The sequence below is a fragment of the Lutjanus erythropterus genome, chromosome 14 (genome assembly GCF_056507025.1).
Source record: "Lutjanus erythropterus isolate fLutEry1 chromosome 14, fLutEry1.hap2, whole genome shotgun sequence".
NCBI lineage: Eukaryota > Metazoa > Chordata > Actinopteri > Lutjaniformes > Lutjanidae > Lutjanus > Lutjanus erythropterus.
The window spans coordinates 29,828,980-29,855,887 of NC_139330.1; the positions used below are offsets into that span (position 1 = coordinate 29,828,980).

Here is a 26,908-nt window from a genome sequence, read left to right on the forward strand (position 1 = left end):
ATGCAAGCATTGTGGGTGTATCACTTAGGGCTCTGGGTAATTGTTAGGGCATTTCTCTCCATTTGCATTAGGGCTGCAACTAACGATTATTTTCATAGCTAATCAACTGGTCAGTTACTTTCTTAAAATGTGAGAAAATGGTGAAAAATGTTGATCAGTGTTTCCCAAAGTCTAGATGATGTCCTCAAATGTCTTTCATCCACAACCCAAAGACATTCAGTATACTATCATAGAGGAGTAAAGAAACCAGAAAATATTCACATTTAAGAATCTGGAATCAGAGAATTTTGACTTTTTACTCATAAAAATCTACTCACACCAATTAATTGATAATAGAAATAGCTGCTGATTGATTTAATAATTGATTATTTTCTGAATTTTCGCAAACCAAACAATTGATAGATAAATGGAGAATTTAATCAGCACATTCATCCATACTGACAACCATCTTCATAATAATCATCAACAATCATTAGTTGCAGTCCTATAACAAAATAGAGCTTCACCTCAACCAAATAAAAATAATAAAATAAACAATAAATAATAATAAATTCATTAATTAAATAAAAATAACCCATGTATGATAATTAAATGATTTAGTCATAGGGACTATTTCTACATTGTGTACCTTTACCTTTAATATTTGAAGTTCCTATAAATAATATACCTACTTGCATATTTTACTTAAGTAAAAGCCTTGTAATAGAATATTTTTATGATGAGGGATTGGTACTTTTACTGATGTATCGGATCTGATATTGAGCAGTTATGAAAGCTCTCTGCAGCATCCTTTTGTAACGTTCACTAAGAATAGAGTGCTTTTACACCCCCAGTACAGTTGATGGCACTAAAGGTTAATTTATTTTTGCGGCATATTACTTTCAAGTCCACTATGGGAATCTACACAATTTGCATGCTATATTTTAACAGGACAACAGTAACCAGTGAAATAACCTGTGCTAAACACATTTAAAGATTAAATCATATGATTGATGAAAATTTTCTACTCATGTCCACGACGAGCTGTCTTTGGATCTCGGTTTTTACTGCGGTTCATATGCGATTCCCAAAGTTCCGCGTTGAAACAGGAAATTCCGAAGAGCATCTGAAGGTAGCACCAACAGTTCGTATCCGCATTCTATTGAGAAGGAAGGAAAGATGGAGGAGTATTCCTCTAAACAAGCTATCGAAAACCTCGACGACCCTCCCAACAGCCGACTCTTCGTGGTCACGAGTCGGTCCATAACCGAAGATGAGCTTCGGGAAAGTTTCGCTGTGTTTGGGGACATCCAGGGGGTTTGGGTCGTCAAAGACAAGCAGACGAAGGAGTCCAAAGGGATCTGCTATGTGAAGTTCTCTAAGTCTTCGCAGGCCTGCCTGGCTATGGAAGAAATGCACGGCAAAGTGCTGGTGGAAGGGACTAAACCCATCAAGGTAACGTTAAACGGTTAAGCTAGGCAGGTGGGCTAGCTTACAGAAACAATGCAATTTGCCGTTAATAGGGTCAGTTAATCATGGACACTAGCTACGTCTGGGCATTAGCTTCCTAGCATGCTACAGAAGGGGCGTTAACGTTATTTAGCTTAGCTACATAGCTACACCGGTGTGAAACGGGTCAGTTCGCCTGAATTACACTTTCTCGCTGCCCCAAATAGGCTTTTTCATGGCAGACATATTTATATGAAACAGCAGGGTTAACACAGCTGCTACTAATTATACAAATTAGGGTCCCGGTTTCGTTCCTGTTAGCTAGTGTAGCAGAGGTTTTCCAGTGAGCCAACGTGCACTATAGCAGCAGACAGAGTTATTTTCCTTTTTTTGGCCACAAATACCTCTTTTGATTATAAAAGTTACAGATCCCTGGTCTATGGTGTCTAGCAATGAAGACAGCTTAATGTATAATTCGCTGAGGTCTATGATACTTGTGCTTCTGTGGTACTCCAATATAACGAGAATTTTGACTGTGGTGCCCAAAGCAAATGAAAACTAACTCTTGAAAAATCTTTCCAGGAATAAAATCTGTCATTCAGCCTGATCCACATACACCACTTTACTCTTAAAGTACTTCTTACTAAAGAATGGTTTCTACAAATTTAACAGGAATGTGATCTTGACAAACCACTCCGCTTTGGAAAGCTTTGAGTGGCACCTACCAATCTCATTCATCAATTTTCATTTCTTCCTCCTTTGTGCTTGGAGAGGCAGTGGAACAAGTTTAAGAAGCAAACACAGGACTGGGTATCATTCCAAAGTTAGTATCAATACCTTGGTTTCAGTATCAGTTCTTGAACAATATTTTTACAATACAAATCCATTTTATCTAAAAGAATATTACATTATAGATTACAGCACAGGTACTCGCTTTAAAGGATGAAGCTGTTCAAAGAACTGGCAAAACTGAACTATGGACACTTTACACAATATCTGTACATTATTGGACTACATAAAAATATAAATAACCATCAAAACTCCTGAGGTATCAAAATATGGTTTTGACTGACAGGGAATGTTTTTAATACTCAATGATACTGAAGCAATTTGGTCTGTGCCATTAAGTTATCAGAGTTCAGTACCCAGTCCTAAGCAAACATTTTTAAAAACTGGCTCATTAAAAATATATGGCTCTCTCAGCATTATTAGATTAGGGCCGCGACTGACGATTATTTATATAGTCGTTTAATCTGTTAATTATTTTCTCAATTCATCAATTATTAGTTGTGGATCAATATTTCCCAAAGTCCAAGATGTCATCGTCAAATGTGCTGTTTAGTCCACAACCCACTGACATTCAGATAGAGTCGAATATGTTTTGGCTTTTTTTCTTTTCTTATTTGATTAATCGATTAACAAAATAGTTGTCACTTAATTTAATAACTGATTAATAATCAATTGATTGATTAATTGTTGCAGCTGTTGATGAGATATGATAAGGAGACGGGAGATATTAAAATTTAGGTGAACAGACCCTTTCATAAAGTGCTGTTTGAAATGATGTACACATATGTGTGTGTCTGTGTATAAAATATAAACACTGGGCAGATAAAACATGGTATCCTCCATGTCTAGGGTTCTATGTGATGTTTAGTTTTACATTTTGATGACAAGTTAGTCTTTCAGTTGCAGAATAATAAATTTTTGCATCTCAATTTTCAGATTCACTGAAAAAGAAAAAAAAATTAAAATCATGATGATTTCACATTTGTTGGGGTCTGTACCAAGCAAACCTGTTTTATTACAACTGGAGAGCAAGATTTGCAGGCCAGAGCATCTCTGTAGCAGTTGTAACCAATCACTTGTAACATTTTTTTCCTTTCTCTGTTTGGTTGTGTAGGTGTTTATTGCCCAGTCACGGTCTTCAACAAGACACAGAGATGTTGAGGATGAGGAGCTGACCAGGATCTTTGTCATGATCCCCAAAACTTTCTCAGAGGAGGACCTTAAAAACACTTTCAAAGTAACTACACTTCTCAGTTTGTCACATACTTTCGTTGTGCTTTTACATGCATTTGCTCGACTGTCTTTTTGTTCTTCCTGCCTTCACCTTTGCCTGTATTTAAAATGAAATTTAAAACTACAGTGGAAAATTAAGGCCTACAAAATAAAATCCTCTCTATTGGCTATAACTGCTGTCTCCTGCGATATTATATGTAATGTATGTAATCCAGTTCAGAGGGAAAGAATACAAATCCTGGGCTGTTGCCTCCATCCGTCTGTCTTTCTGTGTCTCTTTCAGGAGTATGGTGATATCGAGTATTGTGTGATCATCAAGAATAAGACCACAGGGGAAAGTAAAGGACTGGGCTATGTGAGATATTACAAACCCTCCCAAGCTGCCCTCGCTATAGAAAACTGTGACAAAAGTAAGATTGTATAAGATTTTTACTACTTCATTAGTTGTAGTAGAAATGGCAACTAAAAAAAGTACTTGGATAATTAAATTTGTATGCACAGCTATGGTTTCATTGTTGTTAATGCTTATGTGTGACCTGCTGTGGACTTTTTTGTCACTCAGAAGTGTCACATTAATGATAATGATGGTGTTATTTTTATTAGCTTACAGGGCCATCCTGGCAGAACCTCGCACCAAGGCCTCAACGACAGAGGACTACACCGGTGCACCATCCAGAGGTGATTATGCTGGTGGTGGTGATGCCATGAACCAGTATGCCTTCCCTATGGGTAAGCAGTTGTCTTACTTTCTAATTTAGTATTGTTTTACTGTTGTATCTTCAGATTTTCAGTTTTTTCAAGTTCATGACCGGCAGTTAAGTCAAATCAATATTTAAGGGGATGCCTTTGATGCCTTTGTTTTGGTTTTTAATATATGTTTTCAAGGTTAGGAATATGCTTGAATTTGACTATAGTAATCAAAATCTGATATTTCACCAACACAGTCACTGTAAACCAAAAATATTTAAGTAACTGAAATCATTCATAGCTTGATAAGTCTTCTGTTGATCCCTTACTTTACCATTAAATAATCATGATCAAAACATACAATCAAAGTTGATGTTAATAGCTGGAAAAATAAACACAGTGACATCGATTGCTGTTGTTGTAAAGGAACTTGCAGTTGCATGTATAGTAGAGCTGCCACAATTAGTAAATCGAAAGAAAATTAAATGCCAAGTATTTTGATAAAGATGAATCATTTCAGTCATTTTTCAAGCAAACATGTTGAACATTTGCTGGTTAAATGTCAGGATTTGCTGATTTTCTTTGTCATTTATAACGGTAAGTGAAGAGTCTCTGGGTTTTGAACTGTTGGTTGGACAAAAGAAGCATTTTAGGCTCTGAGAAATTATGATGAGCTTAGACTAACAATTAAACAGAATTATAGTGACAGTCTAGATGTGATGATAAAGGCTGTGAGAATGTGTATGAGCCCTGTTTTAAAGGTTCCCCTCTTTACCTTCAGTAACACAGTAGAGCAGCTTTTCTCAGTCCTGGTCCTTCCGGCCCACTGCCCTGCATGTTTTAGATGTTTTCCTGCTCCAACACACGTGATCCAGATGATCAGCTCATCATCAAGCCACTGCAGATGCCTGATAACAAGCTGGGCCCCGTTTCCCAGAGCCTTCGTAGCGCTACATGCGTCGGAAGTTGTATGTTTAAGATAGGCCCTGATCATTTGAGTGTGTTGGAGCAGGGAGCACCTAAAGCACACAGGGCAGTGGTCCCTGAGGACCTTTGCAGTAGAGCAATGTTTTTATGAGTGGGTCTCTTGTTTTCCTGCCAATGGTTTCACATTATCCCACAGGTGGCGGTAACGCGCCAAGAAAGACAGCAGTGAACAAGCAAAGACAGGGAAGAAGACTGCTAGCAAGTAAACATGGATAGAAACAGTGCATCTTTCACATTTATTTCAAAAAAGTAACTGTAGACACTGTTGGTGAGCTCAGAAATGAATAATTAAAACAGAGCGGTGTTCATGCAAAGTCATGAGATATGAAGTGAGCTCATTGTGGCTTCATGTCCCACAGGAGGTGTAAAGGTTGAGTAAAACATTATGTGTGTCATTAAAAGAAGAAAAAGAGATAGGAGGGTAAAGGGAGAGTCACAAGAAAAGGAGGCAGGAATATTATGGTTACATTAGATGTCCTCCTGTGGCCAAATGATAGAATTGACAGTAAAACATTTCATTAAAATGGCAAATTGAATCTTAATGGACTCTTCTTTAAGGTCTCTGATGTGAGTATGTTTGGGGATCCCCTTACTGCAGTTACCTCTGTCCTGTTGTTGACCCTAGTGTCCCTCCTCCCTCTACAGCTGACCCCAGCAGCTACCCCGTGATGGACTACCGCTCCGGTGACTTCACTCGGTGCCTGATGATGTCAACACGGGCCGCACTTACCCAGGAGCAGATTTTTGCTCTGTTTGACATCATTCCTGGCATGGAATACTGCGAGCTGCAGAGAGACGCTTACGGAATGAGCAAAGGTTAGTGATTAAACACAAAGTATGAGCTTGACTCATCTGGGCACAGGATCAAACATTTTTTGAAACAGTTTAAAAAGTAATGATTTTTAATCTAAGCTGTGAATGTTGATGTGTTGGATTAGTTCATTTTGATGACTGTAAACTTGAAGTATTCTCATTCTGTTGGCTACCATGTGCCCTCAGGTCATGCTTTGATTCGCTACAGTAATCTTGGATCAGCGGTTTACGCCAAGGAAAAGTTGAATGGCTTTGAGTATCCCCCTGGCAACAGACTGGCAGTAAATTTCGTTGACGATGGAGAGGACCGCAGCAGGTACACACACATGCATGTACAGGATATACTTAATGCACAAAGCAGGACACACTTGCTGTGTGTCTGCAGAAGGGTCGCAGTTAATGGAGGCATGAAGCAGAAGTGCCCTTTAAAGTCATTATATGTATTAATTTAAAAACTGAGACCAAAATGCCACTGATAATTAACAGTAACCTTCTCTTCTTGGTCATGTTTTTTTTGTTATTAAATATTCATGGATAAATTTGACTACTGTCCCCTGTGGGCCAGTGACCACCAAATTGAGTCCTTATTTGCTCATGTGGAATACAAATGTTAAGTAAAAGTCCGTACAAATGTTCAAAATGACCATAAAAATAAACTTAGAGGCACAAAGTTGTAATCAAGCATTCTCTCAGTATTGTAGTCAGGAGAAATTGGATCTATTTTTGTCAGGTTCTGTTTGTATACAGCCAGGGCTTTAAGTAATTTGGTCACACATCAACAACTTAATGAGTATGAACCACTTAACATCAGCTTGTAACTGTCTGTTTGTGTTTGTGTGCAGTCCTGTAGGTCGGATGGCCATGCAGTTTGTCGCAGCCCAGATGATGTCTGCAGTGTGGAATGGTCCCTCCTCCAGCCAAGTGATGAAACCCTCTGTGAGTATATTAAACCTGTGCCTGGTTTTAAGTTCTGTCACATCACCCAGCTCTTGATCTTGTTATTTTGCCTTTTGCACTTGTCACCGTTTTTTGTTTGCATAAAATACACTGTCATTTTTCATCTAAATTAAATAACAAGATTTCTGTACATGCATTTTAGACATGTATTGGACCAACGCTATAGGGATCAAAAAATACTGCATGTTCAATTTTTTTCTCTCTCCATCTCCGAAAAAGATTCCTTTATACGCTAATTGATTTATATTTGAGCAGAATATTGTTCAGATTTATGATAAACTATTAGGAAAACTGCCTAAAAATACAGTAATATGAGTTCTATTATTCTATGTTTCTGTCTGTGGTTTCACATTAAAGACAAAATTTAATCATTAACATTATAACCACTTGTCCTGTAAATAAGAACTCAAGGTTAATTACTGTTCTGGGTAATTATACCTCCAGGCCTCCTGTGCCACCCATAGCTCCTTACAAATTAAACAATTCATGAAATAAAAGTTGGTAACTGCATAAGATTTAACACTCTGAATATGGGAATTTCATAAGGATTATACAACATTTGACCATCAGACTTTCACCAACAATGTTATTGAGATTAATAGAAGATTTGGGTGCATTTATTGTGTGTTTTGTCTCTTTTTTCACAAAGGAATTGCACTCAAAATTGAAGGGATGTAGAGACAGAATCTGTAACATTAAAAACATGATTTGGGGTGACTGTAGTAAGCCAGTATGTTTAAGAGGCATTGGATTATTTACACATTTTTTGTGCATTTAGTATGGTATCAATATTCCATTTTAAAATCTCACAATTACCATCATTAAGCGGTATATCACGGCCACCCTAACTTGTTTTTTGGTATCCTTCAGGGCTTCTCCACAGTCTCCCCGGTGTCCCGCATTCAGACAGACGTCAACCTCCCCCCTCTCAAGAAGCTCGCTCCACCTGACAGCAAGACGAAGGAGCGCTTATTTGTTGTGTTCAGCCCCTCCCCGCTGCCCTCGGATGTGCTGGAAGATGTTTTCTGGTAAATGTTTCATACACTAAACTCACAGACTCATAATTTTACTTAATTATAGCGTTGTAAATATACATTATTACATGAATGCCTCAATATGCATAAAGCAGTGTACATATGGTGAAAATAATGGTCCATTAGCCAGAAGGTCAAAGGTTCAGTTGATCGAAACTTGAAAGTTCAGCCACTGCAAATGACAGTGGATGAGTGCATCAAGCTAAATGCTCTTAAATAGCAGTGTAATGATGCTATTACATTATGCTCCAGACAAGCACCATTAACAAATGTTCAGTCTTTACAATTAACTGTTCTTTCTCCCACCGTATCTCTCTCTGTCTCTCTGTAGCCGCTTTGGTTCCCTTATTGAGGTCCATTTGGTTCCTGGGAGAAAGGTTGGATACATGAAGTATGCAGACAAACAGGTGAGACTCTGAACTGATGCAGGATAAACTCTTTAGGAAGAAAGCGAAGTGTTAAGTTTCTGTTATGCCAGAGTCAAACCAAGTATTTCTCCTTCAATAAATGTCACTCCTCCTCACTCTGAATGTCCATCTCTGTCTCTTTCTCTTAGTGTGCAGATGAGGCCATGGCAGTGCTCCACGGACGAGTCGTCAATGGAGTTAAAATGAAGGTGATGCTGGCTGATCCTCCCAGAGAAGAATCTCATAAACGCCTTCGGACCTACTAGGAGCACTTGACAGAAATGACTGGTAAGTTTTTTCTGCTGCTGGGAACACCAGTGTGAATATTTGGATACCAAAGTACACTCAACAAAAATATAAACCCAACCCTGTTGAGGTAAAGATCGAAGACGTCTCTGCACACAAAAGGTTTATGTCTCTCAGGTTTTCTTCACAGATTTGTTAAAATCCATGTCAGTGAGCACTTCTTTGCCAAGATGATCCATCCACCTGACAGGTGTGGCATATAGAGATGCTGATTAAAAAGCATGATTTTTGCACAGGTGTTGGACAAACAATGTGACACGAGACATTTATTAGGCACAGCACTATGACTGTTAGCCCCTGATTGGTTTACTGATCACTCAGCGTGTCTAGACGTAACCAACAAAACCACTGAAGGCAATGAGTACTAGCCAATCGGAGCAGAGCAGGTCACAACTTTGCCCACTTGTGCATCTTTTCCATATTTTAGAGTGGCCTTTTATTGCTACCTGTCCAAGACACACTGCAATGATCCTGCTGTTTCATCAGCATCTCTACATGCCACAGCCGTCATACCTGACGGATTATCTTGGCAAAGGAGAAGTGCTCACTGACAGATCTTAAGAAATTTGTGGATGAGGTCTTCTACTTCAACTCATAAAAAATGGGAGCAAAAACAAGTTATTTTTGATGAGTATATTTTGTATTTTGGTAATAGTGTTATGTATGTACAGCACACAGCAATAAAGGTGCATTTCTCACATTGTTGCATATGAGAATCTGCGTCAGGTAGATGTGCTTACAGAACAGAAGTAAATAACAAACACCAGTCAACAAATCAAAGGGTAGCAAATGAAATGTAACACATATGGTACAAGTCAAACACAGATGGTTAGTGGTAGTTTGAGGAGACTGTTTGAATTAATGCTGTTGTACAAACATTTTAATATTTCACTGTAACCGTATGATAATGGAAAACCAGTGGAAAATGTATATCTGAGAACATTTTGAAAAGAAAAATCAATCTAAGCCAACATGTTAAAGAAAAACATACTTCAACCTAAGATAATTAATTTTTTAAACAATTTGAAGGATAGACTCAATACAACTATAGCATACAATGTTTTATAGTTCTTTTTCTGTTTACTGTCACATACAGATAGTATACAACATCAGGTCATACTAACTAGAAGTTCTCTTTGATTGCACATGTAGATTCTTGACATTTCAGGGACAAAGTGCTTTAAGAAAAGGACAGTGGTGCTTCACCATTGTACTCATGCTTCCATGACAGGATGTTAAATGTATATTATGATAGAGTTTACTAATGGTGAGGAAAGTACTCATACAATGTCAAGTTTCTGATGACAGTTGTGTTTGTTTCTGTGAGTAACACTGCAGCTTCTTGTTCCCCAGGCGACTGTTGTCATGACACAATGACACCTGACCTGACAGACAGACCAACCGACATCAAGACCTTCTCCCCGACCACTGACACGACCTTTGACACCTGTCTGACCTTACCTGTGGTCAGTGACCTTGCTGTGACTCACTGATACAAGTACACAGTAGCATCCACTACTAAAATGGAGTCTTACTCATATCCAGTCTGTGAACAGCAGCAACAATGTTAGTGTGTGTAGTCTGTGCTCAGTGTCATGCTATTTATGGTTTCTGTAAGTACATAATTACAACCCTGACACTGCTTTTGGCTCTTGTCAGCTGGATCGCCAATGTACAACTAAAGCTGTAGCACACCATGATTTATCAACAGACTACTGAAGAAGCACTTGGTTCAAGTTAAAACATCTCACGAGTCACGTGTCAGTTCAGCTGGTTGGCAGCTTTTTCTTCTTTACTCTTTGTAGGAGGCTACAGTCTGTTGATAAAACTAAAAACAGGGTTTGTAAAGCTGGATCTAGACAGTTTAATTTTTCAGATCCGGTCCTTCCTTTTTTCTCTCTTATGGTGTGCTCTGTAATCCATGTTGAACTCACTTCAGAGGTTCTTATGAGACTGACTGTGAACCTTTTTTTGTCTCCATAAAAATAAAGATGAAATAAAGACTCTATTCTGCCTCGTCTCTTCTTGTGTAGCTGCCCGATGAATAATGAACAGTTAATTTTTGTCAAAAATTAAGTTTTAATAACATTTTCCCCAATGTGAAATGTCAAAAACCGTAACTCTAAGCCCTGGTGTTGCTAGTACAAAATGCAGTTTTTATGGCCAGGATGCTCCCTGACTGCTGATTTGTCTATGTTGCAGGAAAATATCTAATTTTTGCTGTTTTATTTTGATCTTTTATCTGATTTCATTCAAATGAACTTGGCTGCAGACCAAATTTGTTGAATAAAATTTATGGGAAAATAGGGTTGTTTTTGCAAAAGGTAAATGTGAATTATAAAGATGTTGAATTTATTATTCAGTTCATTGTCTGCAGAAATGACAATAACATTTTTTTTTAATTGAGAGATTAGGTTACATTCTTTGTAGTTCAAGGTGATGGACTGTCGCTCTTGGAATAAAACAAAAAAATGGTTTTCTTAATCTTCAGTTGGATCTAGATGTGAATATTGATGACTGCTGCTCACCAAATTTTCCAGCAAAGAAATCTTTTTGTTAGGCTTAACAATTCCAAAAGTTTTATCTTTAGAATTAGAAATGTTAGATTTATTTCTGAATTTCAGCATCACTGGCACCAAAACTGGCTTATCAAGTAGGCAAAGTGGGCGTCTGTCTCAAGGCTGCAGACCTTCATCTTCAGGTTCACTCACTGTGCGTCAGTCATAATTAAATTACATGTGAGATCAGCAATATCCTGCATAATTCTGGTGCTTAATCTTGAGGTCTTGTAGAGTGTGTCAAAATCCTGTTCATCATCATATGGTGTACAGCCTTAAATGATGCTTCATCAAAATACCATAAATGTGTAACTCATACCGATATCCTGGGCCCAGGCACTAGTCTAGTATATGTATTGTTTGGTTTCTGGGTGTCTGTTCCAAATGAAGTGAAGCTGACATCTCAAGTGTTCTGTGCTGCACTGTAAGTGATGGGAACTTGGAGGTATCTGGGTCCCCCAAACAGGTTGATCTGGTCTGGACAGTGTAGGGGAAAAGACAAATGTAAAGACACATTTTTATGAGTAGCTGTGTTTGCACCATTTGTACATTTAAACCTGCAATTACAGATTTGCCACTTGGGGGCAGCAGAATCAAGTTGTGAACAACATAAACATCAACATCAAAACCTTAGAAGCTGATACAGTGAACACCTGCACATTCTGGTCACTTGACTAATATATGTTCAGTATTCATTCTCTTGTAGCTGTTTTTGGCATCTACCAACTCCAGCTCTTAAGCTCTTAAATGCTCCACTGCATTCATCATCTGGTCTGTTTGCTGTTGTACAGATGTGTACAGTGGGTTTAAATTATGTTTTTTTAACTGAAAATAATAATGACAACAATGAGAGTGATCCAAATCAGTAACTGGAAAATTAACAATGAGCTGAAAGCCCAGGGGAGCTTCAGATTTCAGTGTTTGTTCTCTTAAGGCTCATCAGTACAAGCAACACTTATTACATCACATATTAGATAGATCACTGTACCATTATCAAGTATAGTTGCAGCTTCACACAAGGAGACACACACTGGATGTACAGTAATCTTTTATTTCTTCAGGAGGCAACTCATGAGAACATTATTTACAATACTGGGCTGACAATGGGACCATTTGGTTTGCCCACTGGGCTTTAATTTTAGCACTAATCTCGTCACAGAAATTTGACATTTTTGAAGCTTCGTCTGGGCTTTTCCTTCAAAAAGTTACATGAAATTTCAAGAAAACAAAATATTTTTCCAAAGGGATTTTAGCTTGGCTAAATGAGAAAAACAATCTCCCCAAGAAAGATGAAAGTGCAAGCTCAAACTACAGCTTTTATTTTGGTATGAGAGCAGGTGAAGATATGAACAGATTCAGTTTCTTATAACAGAACCACTCCTGTTCATTTCCCACTTCAGTTTGCAACAGACACCCATCGATAATGTTATTAGATTTATTTATTATCTCGGTACAATCTCACAAGTATAGTGCTTTCATTTTTAAGCCCTTGCAATGTCTCAGTCTGTAAATAACTATTCCAATATTTAATCGTGATCAGGTAAAGAACCACTTGAACAGATTTATCAAAAGTAATTTCAGTTTCAACTTACGCCAGCGAGCGTGTCGTGCAACAGAAACAACAGCAGCCAAATTCTCTGAAGTGAAACTGTGACACATTCATGTTGGAGTTGGCCCTGATGAACCCTAAGTGGCCCTGCTGTGGAAATCTGGACACCCAATGGACAGAGAAGCAGAGGACATGGTGGGATGTGAGAGGGGCGATACAGAAAACAGAAGGGGCGGAGACAGGCAGTGATGTCATGATATAATCAGGCTTTATTACTGGAGTCTCTGAAATTTAAAATCAAACATCTGGTCTCTTTGTTGTTTTAGCTCCATGCATCCGTCAGTCCATCCCTTTAGCACTTAGTCCGTCCTAATGTCCACCTCACGCTCCCTCGTCGTATGCGCGCTCCCTCTCAGTCCTCCAGTGCCAGTGTGTTGAGTTCCTCGTCAAGCTCCTCCAGATCTTCTCCTGTGAACAGGTTCTCATCCACCGGTACTTCCTCTTCTTCGTCCTCCCCTCCTCCGTCCTCCCCGCCTCCCTCCGCTCCTGAAAGCCCATTGGCCTCTTCGCCACCACAAGCTCCGTTCAGCTCTGTAGAAGACAGAAGTGAAGATTAATCATGTTGTTTTGTTTATTATTCATGTATCAAAAGGATTAGGTTCACTTTAAGTTCATCTTAACTTGTGATTTGAACACCATGTATTGACTGATTAGATAGTTGTCAAGCCTACTAGTTGACCAGTGTTGACATGGCAACTAGGCAAAAATAACTTGTCTTACCACCGTCTGTTGCCGTCGGCTGAGTCTTATTCCTAGAGGTGAAACGGTCCATGGATGCTACGGTAATGCCTGTGTTGTCGACCTCTTGTGGAACAAAGCGGGATAAGTCTATGTCCTGGACCTCTGTTGTATTGATCTGTAATTTAAAAAACGAAAATGAGGAGTTTTAAACAAGACAGAGGTTAAAATAACATGTAGAGAGGGAGGGGAAGTGTTATGTTGAGGGAACTCAACATTCTGTGTCCTGCTGGATGCTGAATAGAGAGCTCAAGTCCCTCCCCTTCCAGTGGACCCACCACTTTTTTTTGCTACGAATCACACAGATGATGTTTGTCAATTTAAAAGACTTTTTCAAGACAAGAATGTCATGTTTGTCAAAAAAACTGTTGACGTATCAGACTGTAAAGATCCATAATTTAAAAAGACTGCACATCCAGAAGTCGTAGAAGCTTGGTTGTAAACTTAAGGGGGCGCAACTAGAATTATTCCAAGCCATGACACCAGTAAGCTCTTGCTTCATAACTTTTCATTTTGAGTGAAAAACTTTTACCAAACAATCTGCGAATGCTTTTTTTCCCTTCATACTGTTAATTGACCTTAGTATAACCAGGATAATCAACTTGTAGGTGTGCGTTAAACGGTTTGAAGTCACTTCACATCGCCTCTACATCCTTCCTTCAGTTTTACACGCACCTACTCATTGATCGTCTCTTACTTAAATGGAGGGATTTATTTGAATAATCTGAATAATGTCAGCACTACAAAAGGAACACACTTGTTGCCTTTGTTTACTGTCTTCAAACTATTTAAATACTTTAAAGCCCCATATTTAAATTTCAAACTTTTTTTCAGAGCTGCAGATAACTGCCTGACAACAGCTACCTCACAGCATAACCAAAATAACTTGGGAAACACCAACAGACTGAGAGCAACATCACAACACTGTTATACTGCAGATATCTTGTAACAACAATGCAAACTATATTAGACACCAAACAATCCTGAGTGCAGTTATTGTGCTGGGACATCTCACTTCAAGTGCGAGGACCACAGAGCATAAATCAATATGAAGTCATACAAAGCTAAATTAAATAATCATTGACTGTGGGAGGAGGTTATGACTGCTCAGAAGGCTCAGAGCAGAGTTCCACAAACTCTGTGACTGTGAGGCACACATACATTTCAAGTGTTGATCATTTCATATTTACCTCTTGCTCATCGCTTTCCTCGTCGCTGTCATATTGAGTGTCAGTGGCTTCAGCATCATCATCGTCGACCAGCTCTGGACGGAACTCGAATACCTCGCGGCCGCTCACCTACAGATGTATATGTTTTCATTAAAGTCTGTATTACTGTGGAAAACTCTGCTGGACGTGAAATGAACACTGATAGAGAGACAAACACACCAGCTAAACCAGACTTACCACTAGCGATTTTCCAGCCTTAAAGTCAGCCTTCTTCTTCTCCATCTCCTCCCTCGCTTTGTCAATCTGTCAATCAGTTTAAAAAGTGTATCCACTTAAATTCTTTCGTTTTATGATTTATGCATGGACTGAAACCTCATGTGATAATGTCCTGAATCATCAGAAGACCTCATTTACACAGGGAAATGAAGGTGCTTATAATTAAGCGTTTCTGAAGCTGCCCTGAGAAACTGATCCTACTGTTCTGAAACTGATTAAATGTGTTCCAACCTTCTCCTGCCTTTTCCTCTTCTTCCAAGCCAGGAAAGTCTCCAGGGTGATCCGAGTCACATCAACACCCAGAGCAGAACGCTGCAGGGAGAGAGATGAGGATAAGGAGAGCAAAGACAGCTTTCAGGGTAATGTCAGTCACATGGAGTATTTAGACATCAGGTGCTGTGTGATAGCCATGATGGATGTCTACATTTTATGGTTACATTTTTTTTAAATTATTCATTTCAAAGGCATTTTTGCCTTTATTGGACAGAATAACTGAAAACTTGACAGGAACATCAGGGAGGAAGGGGTGATGCTCAACAGGCTGGAATCAGAGCGTTCTGGACACCCCCTGATTACATGCCTTAACATCTGATTTAACTTTGTCAGATCTCATTTCTTTGTGTTGTTTTTGACATCTGATCTTTAAATTGTTTTACTGTGTTTCACTGTTGTAAACTTCAATGTGCATATGTGAAGCACGTTGTAGATTTTTTTAAAGCTGCAATAGAAATCGTTTTCTTACATTTATTATTACTTGTACTAATGTTTGCTTGTTTGCCAAGATCTAACAGAATGGTGAGCTAACCATCACTGTCCTGTCAACAAGTATGATTTGTATATGTATATTCAAAACTAACATTTCAACTAGAAGCTAGCTGTGGTTAGTAGTTGTGCTTTTGTTTTTTTTGTTTTTTTTAGCAATTCCTGAATAAAAGGTCAATTAAATGCTACTTGCAATTAATCATTCTGCACCCAGATCAACATCTCTATTTTTTATTCTCTTTTAGTAAATAAATGTCTTTATCATTTACACAACCACTCCATGATGGCAACAACCATGCTTGTTGATCAGTGTTGGATGAAATGTAGTAATTAGTTACAATTACTAGTTACTTCTCTCAAAAGTAACTGAATTACTTTACCACTTATTGCATATAAAAGTAATTATCTACTAGGTAAAGTACCTCTTGTTTTAAATGTCTGCTTTAATTCTGTTATTAATGCACACAGAGCTTTACTTTATCATTTTACCGTTTATCACTGATAGGAGTTATGAGTACTCGACCACCACAGACTCGCAATGATTACCATTCCTATGTGTGAGCTACACTTTTACATTTTTATTGACTCTGGGTTAGATAGTAGGATTTAATAGGAGACTACAGACAGGGTTTAATATACACGTTAACCATGTGTGGAAACGGTCGTTAAACAATAATAACTGCAGAAACAGCTTATTTTTTTTACAATGATGAAAAACAAGCTCACATTTTCTGAACTGTGACCATTAAGTCAGGTGAAACTGGATCATTAGACTGGGTAAGAGTCTGCATTTGTCTGCTACATCTATTTTCTTCTGTGGCTGTCCACTGTTTTCAGTTAAGACGAAAGTAACAAGCCCATTTAAATTTCACTAATTATCATGTTATTCTAAGTATTTTGTTAAATGTGTAGTTACCAATAAAAATTAGTTGGAATTATAGTAGCATGTTACTTTCTAACACTGTTATTGCGATAAGGGATACAAACGCAAAGCCCATATTGTGTAATGAAGATGGTTTGTACATCAATTAATATGATGAAGCGTCTTCACATGCATCTATTCCAAGCCCCTGTTCTGTCCTTATTCAACCCAATCCTCCAAAAATAAGACAGGATTGTAATAATTTATTTCCTCAATCTATTAAGTGCAAATTGCAAACCCTGCATCCCTCCATCCATCCATACCTCGTTTTCTATCAGTTCCTCCAGTGAGATTTCCTCCTCTTTCTCTTCCTTCTTCTTGTCTTTTTTCAGTACAAAGCCGGGTGGCAGGGCGTGCCGGTACATGCAGTTATCGCCCCCTCCTGGACACACCCAGAACCAGCCGTACTTATTATTCTCTATGGCGTCCAAGAAGTACTTACACACCTGCAGGCAACACAACAGAGTAGTTGATGTTACATAGTTGTTGTTACAATGGTACAAGCAGACAGAGAACACAGACAGCATCTTGTATTATAACTGCATTCATCTGGCAGAATTTCAAGTTGAGTGACCGTGTTCCGGGAACCAAGAGCCATGAGATCACAGATTAAGTGGATCCATCACTGACGGAAATTCTCTCCATTTTTTGTCAATTTGAATGACTAATCTGCGAAAAAAGGAGGCTTAGCTGGTGCCCAGGGGTCAGACAGTTTAGCTTTAATTAATGGCCAATCTGGCTCTCGGTCAATTGTGAATGCCCCCAGCAATAATAGGAATATATCAGGGATCAAAGATTTATGTAATGATTGATCAAATCCAATACCCAATGCCCAAACCTAGTCCATTAAAGCCCTTGTAGATTTTTTTTGGCTCTTGGGTTTGCTCCTCTTGGTCCTTTTCATCATTTCCATACTTCCTGATCTCCACATTCCTCTCTCATCTGACTTTGATGTCTGTAACATGACTTAATTTCTCTTGACCATTTGATTTCCCTGTCTTGATCCAATATCATCAGAGCAGACTTACGATTTGTGTTTTGGCTTTCTTCTTCTCGGCCTCTCCGTGTTTTTTGTTGACCACCTCCTCCAGCTTCTTCTCATCCCAGTTCTCCATGGTGTCTAAAGAGACAACAGCAGTGTTCATTGAATCAAGTGTTTTACAAAAAATAAAACCCAACACAAAAAAGAAAGTTAACTTAGAAAGCACAACAGTGATGTATGGGTCAGAGTTCTGAATAGCTGCACCCACCTGACCCTCTATGAGAGCAAAATAAGAGAGCCAAAAATGTTTTAATCAACCACCCAAACCTGACCTGACCCGACTTGCACACCAACAACTTTGTGCATTGTAGAAGCACAATTGTCAGGACTGAGCGGGGCTGATCCTGCTGTTTAGAAGAAGTAGTAGAAGCTGTCAAGAGTGCACACTTTCTTCCTCGCCCACAGTAGAGGGTAGAGGCTAAATAAACAGAAGAACTGTTCCAAACTGTGTGTTTTTATTACTGAATAAAAGCAAACCAAGTAAACCTTCATAAATTTTTCTGTGAATCTGCTTTTGAGGGGTAGTTTGGCTTCTGCACCAGTGTGTCAGACTCCTGGTGCTTGTATGGATTTTCAAGAAGGTATGAAGTTTCAGCTGTTAAAAGATTAAATTTGCCTCATTTCTCATAATGCTGAACAAATCACTTCAAGTTGTATCAACTTTAAACAAAGAAGAAACACAGCAAGCAGAAAGTGTGCTGATGATTCATGTAACTGTAAGATGGTGTTTTTCCAAAGTCAAATTCAAGCATTTTCAAGCTTCTTCAGCCCCTTACAGCTGTGGTAATCTGCACATTTACATAAATACACTCAATGATTATTTATCACATTAAATCAGAGGTTACTGTGCTATAAACAACCAAAATTATTTTTCGTGATAGAAGTCTACAGAAGGGTGAGAAAAATATAGGTCTAACAAAATGTTTTTTTTTTTTTATGTGTGTAAGTAGACTTAGCCTCCTTTATAAACTGGCTGACAAATATCCAACTTATTTTATTTCTTTATCTAAAAAGAGAACAATTCAGTAAGGTAGTGATTTATTATGAAAGGACTGCAATTAAAACTGCAAGCAGTTTCATGAATTTTATCCAAAATCCAAAGACTTTTCAAACCTTCAAAACACTACATTAAAATTCAACTGTTTAAGAATTTCCAGCACCCACAAGAACCCTGTAATATTAAATGTAATTTCCAAAACTGTCATAAGTTTTTTTTTCCTTTATCAGAAGGCCTACTTATAATTCATTTTAAGATTAATATATTTAAAGATGATTATATAAAACATTCTAATTTGTCTAAAGTAAAAATCAAGATGAGTAAATGATTACATTGCTCTGCACTACGCAGCATTCGTGTATAATATATCCTGGTCACCTAAACGTCACACTCACCTTTCTCCAGGTCTTCATCTCTTTCGTCCACGTAGACGCTTCTCTTCTCACATTTCCTCTCCATTGACAAGTCATGGCTGAACTTGCACTTGTCACCTTTAGTACATTGGCCCTGCTTAAAGAACGCACACAACACTGACTTTGGGTCAACACCTGCAGAAAAGAGAGAAGAGGGAATAATTAATTATCTTTTCTAGCATACTGGTCAAATTTTAATGTAGACTGTACAACTAAAATGAAAAGGCTGTTGAAGTTCTAAATGATTCATTTTCTGTCACTTTCACTGGTTACCTTTGCTGACTTTCTGGGCAGCGACGACAGGTTTAAACAGCTCATTCAGTTCCTCCAACTCTTTCTTCTTATCAGTCTTCTTGCTGGCTTTTTCTGCATCGGCTTGGGCAATCTAAACACACAAGGATGATAGATATATTTAACAGCGATCTGATCCGATGAAATTACCTCACAAAGATTTAAATAAGTTGTTTTAATTTGTTGTACATATCTAGGCACATACAACAGTTTATTAACTACACAGCTGAGTGATTACAAAAACTCTAGACAGGTGGTGCAATATAGTCAACAACCAGTTGTATTTTTCTTGTTCTTTAGTCTTTTACAAATGTGGCATTTTCACAGCTGATATTTAAATTTGTTTGGTAGGAGGAGAAAAGATAGAGGCAGAAACACTGAGGCAGAGAGACAAAAATGTCTGAGTGACAATTTGAGCAAGAGACAGTGAAAGACAAAGTGATGGAGAAAAAAACACACACTGATAACAAAGAATTGCATTCTAACCTGTCTGGCACTTTGTTGTCCATATTTGACTTGCTGAGTGACATTCTTGATGTACTTCTGCTGCTTGGCCCCCTTCTTGTTCTTCAAGCCAAATGTCTTGTCCTGGAAAAAATAAAAAACACAAATAAAGTCAAAATTGTTAACTTCCACTATAATCCCCCAAGAGGCCACTTTGTATTGTAGCAGCATAGAGCAGAAAAGCTCTACACACCGTGTGATTTTTGGCAGATGAATGTTTTAGAAGCACAGGAAAATCCTTGACTAATCCAAAACGGTGCCTCTACATTGACACATCAGCCAATTAGGGTTGGGCGATGTCTAAGAAGCTGGCACTGGACAATGTCCACAATGAAACATCACCATGGATGATGATGATATCTTTGGTCTATCATTGTTTCACATCCCCAAGCCTGGTTTAAAAGGGTCTTTGTCTCTGTTCCACATGCCTGTAACTTGTTGTGTTCAGCCTTTAAAGCTGTTATGATGTTAGCTGGCTATACTGAGGATGCTACGCTAAGAAAACAATAGCACAAATAACAACTCAGTGGTTAACAGAAACACAATAGTCCACTGAAAAGAAAAGCTGCTGCAGCCAATATTCTTTATACAGAATAAAGAATATCTAAATGTAAACTCATGATTTTTGCGATGACCCTTCAAAAGTGGTAACGCTTGTGACGAAGATATGCAATAGAGACTGGATATTTTTCAACCGTCACTGGTTAATTTTTAATAATTATAAATAACTTAATAAAAAAACACAAATAGTGCAAACTATATATATATCAGGGCTGAACGATTTTGAAGAAATATCTAACTGCAATAATTTTGACTGATGTTGCAATTGTGATGTGATTTCTGATATTAGTGGAAAGGATCATTTTTACATCATTCTCATTTTCATTGAAAAACATTAAAATGATTATGGTGTGTTATTTTTTTCATGTGTCTGTACTAAACAAAGATGTTTTTCTTAAGTCTAGAGAATGATGTGTTGGCCAGAACACCTCTGCAACACCCCCATATTTAATTTAAAATTATATTTTGACACCCATTCCGCCTTTTGCAGAAAATTGCAGTGGACTATAATGAGATTTCGATAAAATTTAGATTAATTGTTCTGCCCTAATGTATATGTTTAACCTGATATGATTTTAGAGTAGAACATGACTGATATATCAGTTGAACAATATATCAGTCATGTTCTACTCTAAAATCACTATGTTTCAATGGTGGATGGCTCAGTGGTCGATGACTGTCAAACCCCACAGTGTGACTGCTGCTAGTTGGTTTACTAGAACTATAACCACCATTACTGAAAAGAGTTAAACAAACCAACAAAAAAAAGGTTGTTCTTCACTCAATTTCCAAATCACAAGAGAGGCATAGAAGGACCTCAGTTAATGCATCTCTGCTTGCCTTTACTTCTCATGTATCACTACAATTCAGAAAGTCATTGCACAATCTGACATGCAGAGCACAAAATTAGCACCAGTCAAAAAAATGGTAGTCTATATTGAGTGGTGGGTATAATTTGAACATTTACTAACCATTTGGCTCGCCATTAATTTTACACTCTGCCGATATGCCACAAAATTGAGATTATACTGTACTGACTCACCCCGCCCTGTACAAGGTAAAGATCACTTACTTTTCTGGGCACGGGAACAAAAGACACAACAACAAAGACTCATTATGTCATTTTACTATAATCTGTCACCTCTTAAGTGGCAACAACCACTGGGTCAGCAACAATCAGTCTCAGCAATTGACCAAGTCTGTTAGGAGGAAAGAGCGGCAATAAATCAGACGTGACAACTGTTTTCCTGGTGGATCAGTGGAATCGCTGCTGACAACTATACAAGATGAATTGTTTCTAAATGGCTTTCTAATTCAGCAAAACAATTGACAGACTCTTGTCTTAACTTGCCAGTACACAATGTGATATGATTTATTAGATTTCCAAAGAAACAAGGCTGTTAGAAATTGAAGGATATTGCTATAATTAGATTTTTGATAAATAGTCATTGGTACTGTGTATATAATGACTAAGTGGGTAATGGTAAAAATCAGAACAGCTAGAACATGCAGGTCAGAAAGTTACATGACTTTAATGCAATGCAGCCTTTAAAAGCAGGAAAAGACAACAATTATGCATATCACAATATCCAAAGTCTGAGACAATATAGAGATAATATCTGGAGTTATAAATCACAAGTTTCATCACAACATGATCTTATATCGATTCTTTGGACAATAATACAATATTTGATGATATCATACAGTCTGCCATGATACGATTTCGATTCGATAATTCAGTTCAAGGGTCTGTGAATTATATGGAGCGATTCATCTGTCAATTTAACACATTCAGTTACATTAATGTTCACTCACAAAAGAAAACTAAACTATGATTCAACTATGACCGAACCCTTCCAGACATTGTGACAAAGACACGCCATGTCACTTTGCAACCATCATATTGGATCACTGAACACAAAATCAATATGTCGATCAAGACTTATGTATCGTTAAAACCCTAATAATATCAATATACTATCCAGGCCTAGACTACTGTATATTCAGATTTGCATGTCACCTAGTGCAGCAGTGTGGCTCATATGGGTTTTCAATCATTTCTGGACATCAATGGGGTCTATTGTACAGAGGATAGGTTATAGCAGGTTTTGAACACACATTTAATACCTACTAACAGAATCAATCAATTGTTAGTTTGGGTCTTTTAAAGTGATTTGTAGTCAATCAACTTTAAGACTACAGATTACAGATGACTCAGAAAGTGGTGTTTTGCTGTATCACTTGTGACAGAGCAATAACACCACTTCGTGAGATTAGACAGGTAAATATTTTACAACTCTGACATTCAGGGCAGATAAAACATGACGCTTTAACAATTGAATCAGCTCGAGTAAACTCATTTGACAAGCTCCCGAGCTAATACACCATCTAGCACACGAACACGTTGCAGTAGTTACGATCTGTGGAACATTATTGAATATATACAGAATCAAAAGGTGGCTAAAGCTAACAGGCAAGTATGGTTAGCTTGATAGAAAGATATGGAAGATACAGATAACGGAGTCAACATCGGCATTAACAATATTCTCACCAACACTCAAATCCCCCCTAAATTGATGAACTTTTCCCTGTTTTAGCTGGGCATCCAAACAGGCTCAAATCTGGTCTCTGGTCTGTCATGTGAGGCCGACCAGCAGCAGGCCGATCACACCGCGGTGTGATGCCCTTTCATATACAAAAACAAAGCAGCTAATCACATAATACACTATAAAGGAGTTCTGGTATAGCTCCTGATCTCAGCTGCCGGGTTTATGTACATATATCAACCTTAACAGTACAAATGGGAACTCTTATCGCGGTGACACGGCCCTGCTAGCAGCTTGACCGCCTCAGATAACGTTTACGCTAACGCAACATCCACTTGTCTAAATGGACAGTTAGCCTCCTGACAGCTGCCTAACTCGGATGGGGGTGAATTACTGCTATGTATATTGTTGTAAAAAGACAGTTTAATTCATTACAACGACTAATGAACAATTATGTAACGCTGACAGCTGCCTTGAGGCTAGTATAACTTCAGCTTTCACTTGTGTTAGCACTGAGCGACACCCAGCAATACTTAAGCCTATGGCGTGTGCGACCAGCTAACGCTAAACACCGACATGCTAACTCGTGTTATTTTTACCTCAATTATCTTTTCCTTCTTCTTCTCTTGAGTCTTTTTATTCCCCCCGGGCGGAGCGGGTTTCTTCGGAGGCATGTTGGCTCAGGAACAATTGTGTAAAAAAGGCGTATAGCCGAGTAATATTTATTTTATTGTGGTGTTTCGGCTGGGAAAGTCAGCTCCACATTACCCGGTTATTGCTAGCACAGCACAGCAACGGCGCGAGTAGGCCACATGTAAGTTGTTGATGTTCTCTTGCGTCATCACGCACAGCGGGAGGCATGGCGGGTACTGTAGGCCACAGAGAAGGAATTATCCATCTAACAAAAAAACAGTGGTGGAATGTAAAGTACATTCAGTCAAATACTGTTCTTAAGTACAAATTAGAGCTATTTGCACTTTATTTGAGTATTATCATTTAATGCAACTTTATACCTTTACTCCACTACATCACAGGACAAATATTAGTCCACTTAGTTTGTCTCACAGCTTTGGTTACCAGATGTTCTTTACTTTTTAGACTTTTTAGACTTTTTAGATTAACTATTTCATACTCTGTCTGTCCAGTGAAAACCAAGTATCTCCAATTGTGTTCATTCTGAATTTTTGTGACAATTTGAGTGAAGTGTTATGTGCTGGGAAAATTCTCCTACTTCTTAAACTAAATTAAGTCTTTAAAATCCATCTAGGACCAGCTGGAAAACGCATTGTCAGATAGCTGAAAACAGAGATACATGACACATATTTTTGTTCTTTTTTGTTCCTTCCTTTTGCCTTTTTGGGGAAAATATTGAACCGAACTCTTGTGTTTTTTGGAATCAAGTGGATTGTTTGTTTTTTTGCACTGAATTGAATTGAACTGAACTGAAGTGTGGGAAAGGAAATGCTTTTTGTTTGGGATTTATTGGGGGAAATAACAGATTGGATTTTTTGAGTTTTCTGGAAGGGAGTGACGATTTGATTTCTCTGTTGCTGTTTTGTGGATTGCTTTGCTTTAATACACTGGTTGCACTAAATCTTAAACACAGTCGTATGCTGGTTAAACTTGCCATCAGTATATGAAGTAGTTAAAATGTGCTCAACCACAAACATTTACAGCAGTAAAATGCAACATTCCTACACATGAATACAGTAGTAATATTAGCTCAAAAACATCATATTTTATGGTAAAACGCTGACAGGGAGCTTTTTACTCCATGATGAGTGCTTTTACTTGTATTACTTTAAGTAAATGTTTTTGGGGTCATCCAATTCTTGTCAACACAATATCTCAAGAACGTATTCAGGGGATTTCTTCAAACTTGGCACAAATGACTACTTCAACTCAAGTGATTCGATTTTGGTGGTCAAAGGTCACTGTAACCCCACGTCCATCCCTCATGAACACAACCTCAGGAACACTTTGAGAGAATCTCTTCAAATTTAACATTTGAGTGCCCTCTTTTAGAAGTGGAATATTTTCACTAATGTAAAGTATCTGATTACTTCTTCTCAATAATAAGGACATGTACAGATTGTAAAGTCCCCTGAAACAAGTTGTGATTTGATAATATTTTTTGGCAACTGCACAGCAAGTGGAGTGATGGGGTTTCTCTCAGGGGCCACTATAATTTTAGTGCAGTTTTAGTATTTAGCCACTAGGTGGCAGTGTTGCAGTGTCTGCCAGTGGAGGTGAGAAGTAACAGACGAGAAAGGCACTGACCAGTTTAGTGGTCAGGTATAACCAAAACTCCAACATACAGTATGTTCTTCGAGAGCGCAGCCTTGACATCAGAATGTGAACAAGAATTTAAAAAATGTGATTCCAAGGAGCAACAAGCACCAAAATGGAAACTGTGGATCAAAATGAACCGTGGTGTATATTGGAAAAGTCTTATTGAATTTTGACTAAACAGATTTTCTCAAGTTTTAGAAAAGTGCTGTGAAGTTAGGAGTATCTGATCATTACAGAACTACCTATGCAACATTCCTGCAGAGGTAAGATGATAAAATTACCAATTATGTCACGTTTGATTAAGAATGTCATTCGTTTTAACCAGTAACAGTTTATTTTGTTGGATTCATGCCATATCCTAGCTCCTGCAGCAGTCAGATGTTTACACAAATGCATCATTAAGAAAATTAAATGTGCTGCATACCAGAAATCATGAGAAAAAAGAATTTCTATGATTGGTGGTTTACAAATAATTGTCCTCAGTATAAAAAAGGTTGTTACAGAGCCACCATCTGGCTAGTGGGCATAAGACTGTTTTATTAGCATTTTGCCTCTATTTAATAGTTTGATTATGAATGCCGCTGGTCAATTAAGACACCCCTGGTATGACTTTTACTGCCTGGGAATTGGATGAAATTTTAGACCTATCTGGAAACCCTGGCTGTGCAGCTTGCATGGTCTCTGAGCTCTAAGTGCATTGGGAGGGGAAATTAGGGGAAAAAAAGAGGAAGAGAAACAACCTCTGCAACAAACAGGGCTGCAGTCCTTTGTGCGTCTGAACTCCCGCTAAGAGAGAAAAACCTGGTTTTTTTTTTGGTAACCAGAAGCGTGAGCTCGTGTCACGGCTGCGGGGCAGGGAGCCAACCAGCAGCAGTTTTACCGCTTCAGCTGCTGATTCAAGTTGATTTAATTAGATTTCACTTAAGTTACTAATGTGATTTCACTTGGCACATTTGACATGTGTGGCCTTCGTCCACGTCCTGTCTCAGTTTGTGTGTGTGTGTGTGTGTTGTAGAGCAAACTACGGTGCAGGCAAAATGGGTCACACACGCCTGCTTCTTTTGGGCTCTCATTTGCTCTTGTGTGTTTTAATGAGGCTTAGTTTTAAGGGACAACATTTACTCAATTTGGGTGCCTGCGTAATGACAGTACTAGTGGTGTGCTTTAATGAGTCCCAGAGTGAGACAATGAATTTGCTTTAGTAACAGTGTCCCTGTCTGCCAACATGTCATCAAGTCATGTGTCTGCACCCTCTTTGTGCCTGCTCACATGCTCTGAGCCGACTTGATTTCATTTCATCTAGTGTGGAGATATTTATTTATAACACATTTGTCATGCATGGCGCCCTTCCACCATGCAGCTCAGTTATCTGGCAAGCACGCATGTGTGTGTGTGTGTGTGTGTGTGTGTGTGTGTGTATATAATAACCTATATTGACACAACTCCTCGCTGCATGGCTGAAGGCTAGATTTTAAGATAACAGAGGTGGGTAATATTGCCTCAAGCAAACTTTTTCTCTGTGTTTCTCCTTTTCTCTTGCTACCACTCCCTCTTCCTCTCCTTCAGCGAGGATCTTTGTTTGTGTAA

At 38.3% G+C, this 26,908-nt stretch overlaps 2 protein-coding genes across 3 annotated transcripts; one reads left to right on the top strand and one right to left on the bottom strand.

Annotated features, from left to right (window-relative positions):
• Positions 1-1,101: 1,101 nt before the first annotated feature.
• Positions 1,102-10,649, top strand: rbm45 (RNA binding motif protein 45). Of its 2 annotated transcripts, none has more exons than XM_084736301.1 (11): positions 1,102-1,434; positions 3,332-3,454; positions 3,734-3,860; positions 4,054-4,128; positions 5,770-5,940; positions 6,124-6,253; positions 6,780-6,873; positions 7,765-7,922; positions 8,260-8,335; positions 8,485-8,623; positions 9,995-10,649. In XM_084736301.1, the coding sequence occupies exons 1-10, from the start codon at positions 1,159-1,161 to the stop codon at positions 8,599-8,601; spliced, it is 1,347 nt and encodes a 448-aa protein (XP_084592427.1). In that variant the 5' UTR covers positions 1,102-1,158; the 3' UTR covers positions 8,602-8,623; positions 9,995-10,649. The 2 variants fall into 2 exon arrangements, with proteins under 2 accessions (XP_084592427.1, XP_084592426.1); XM_084736300.1 differs by having other exon boundaries at positions 1,104-1,434; positions 4,054-4,179.
• Positions 10,650-12,230: 1,581 nt separating this feature from the next.
• On the bottom strand, positions 12,231-23,844 carry zc3h15 (zinc finger CCCH-type containing 15). Its single transcript, XM_084735953.1, has 11 exons — positions 23,629-23,844; positions 19,905-20,006; positions 19,401-19,512; positions 19,110-19,262; positions 17,704-17,795; positions 16,939-17,121; positions 15,223-15,303; positions 14,953-15,018; positions 14,737-14,844; positions 13,529-13,664; positions 12,231-13,339 (listed from the first exon to the last, which is right to left on the bottom strand). The coding sequence occupies exons 1-11, from the start codon at positions 23,701-23,703 to the stop codon at positions 13,161-13,163; spliced, it is 1,287 nt and encodes a 428-aa protein (XP_084592079.1). The 5' UTR covers positions 23,704-23,844; the 3' UTR covers positions 12,231-13,160.
• Between the last annotated feature and the right edge of the window lie 3,064 nt (positions 23,845-26,908).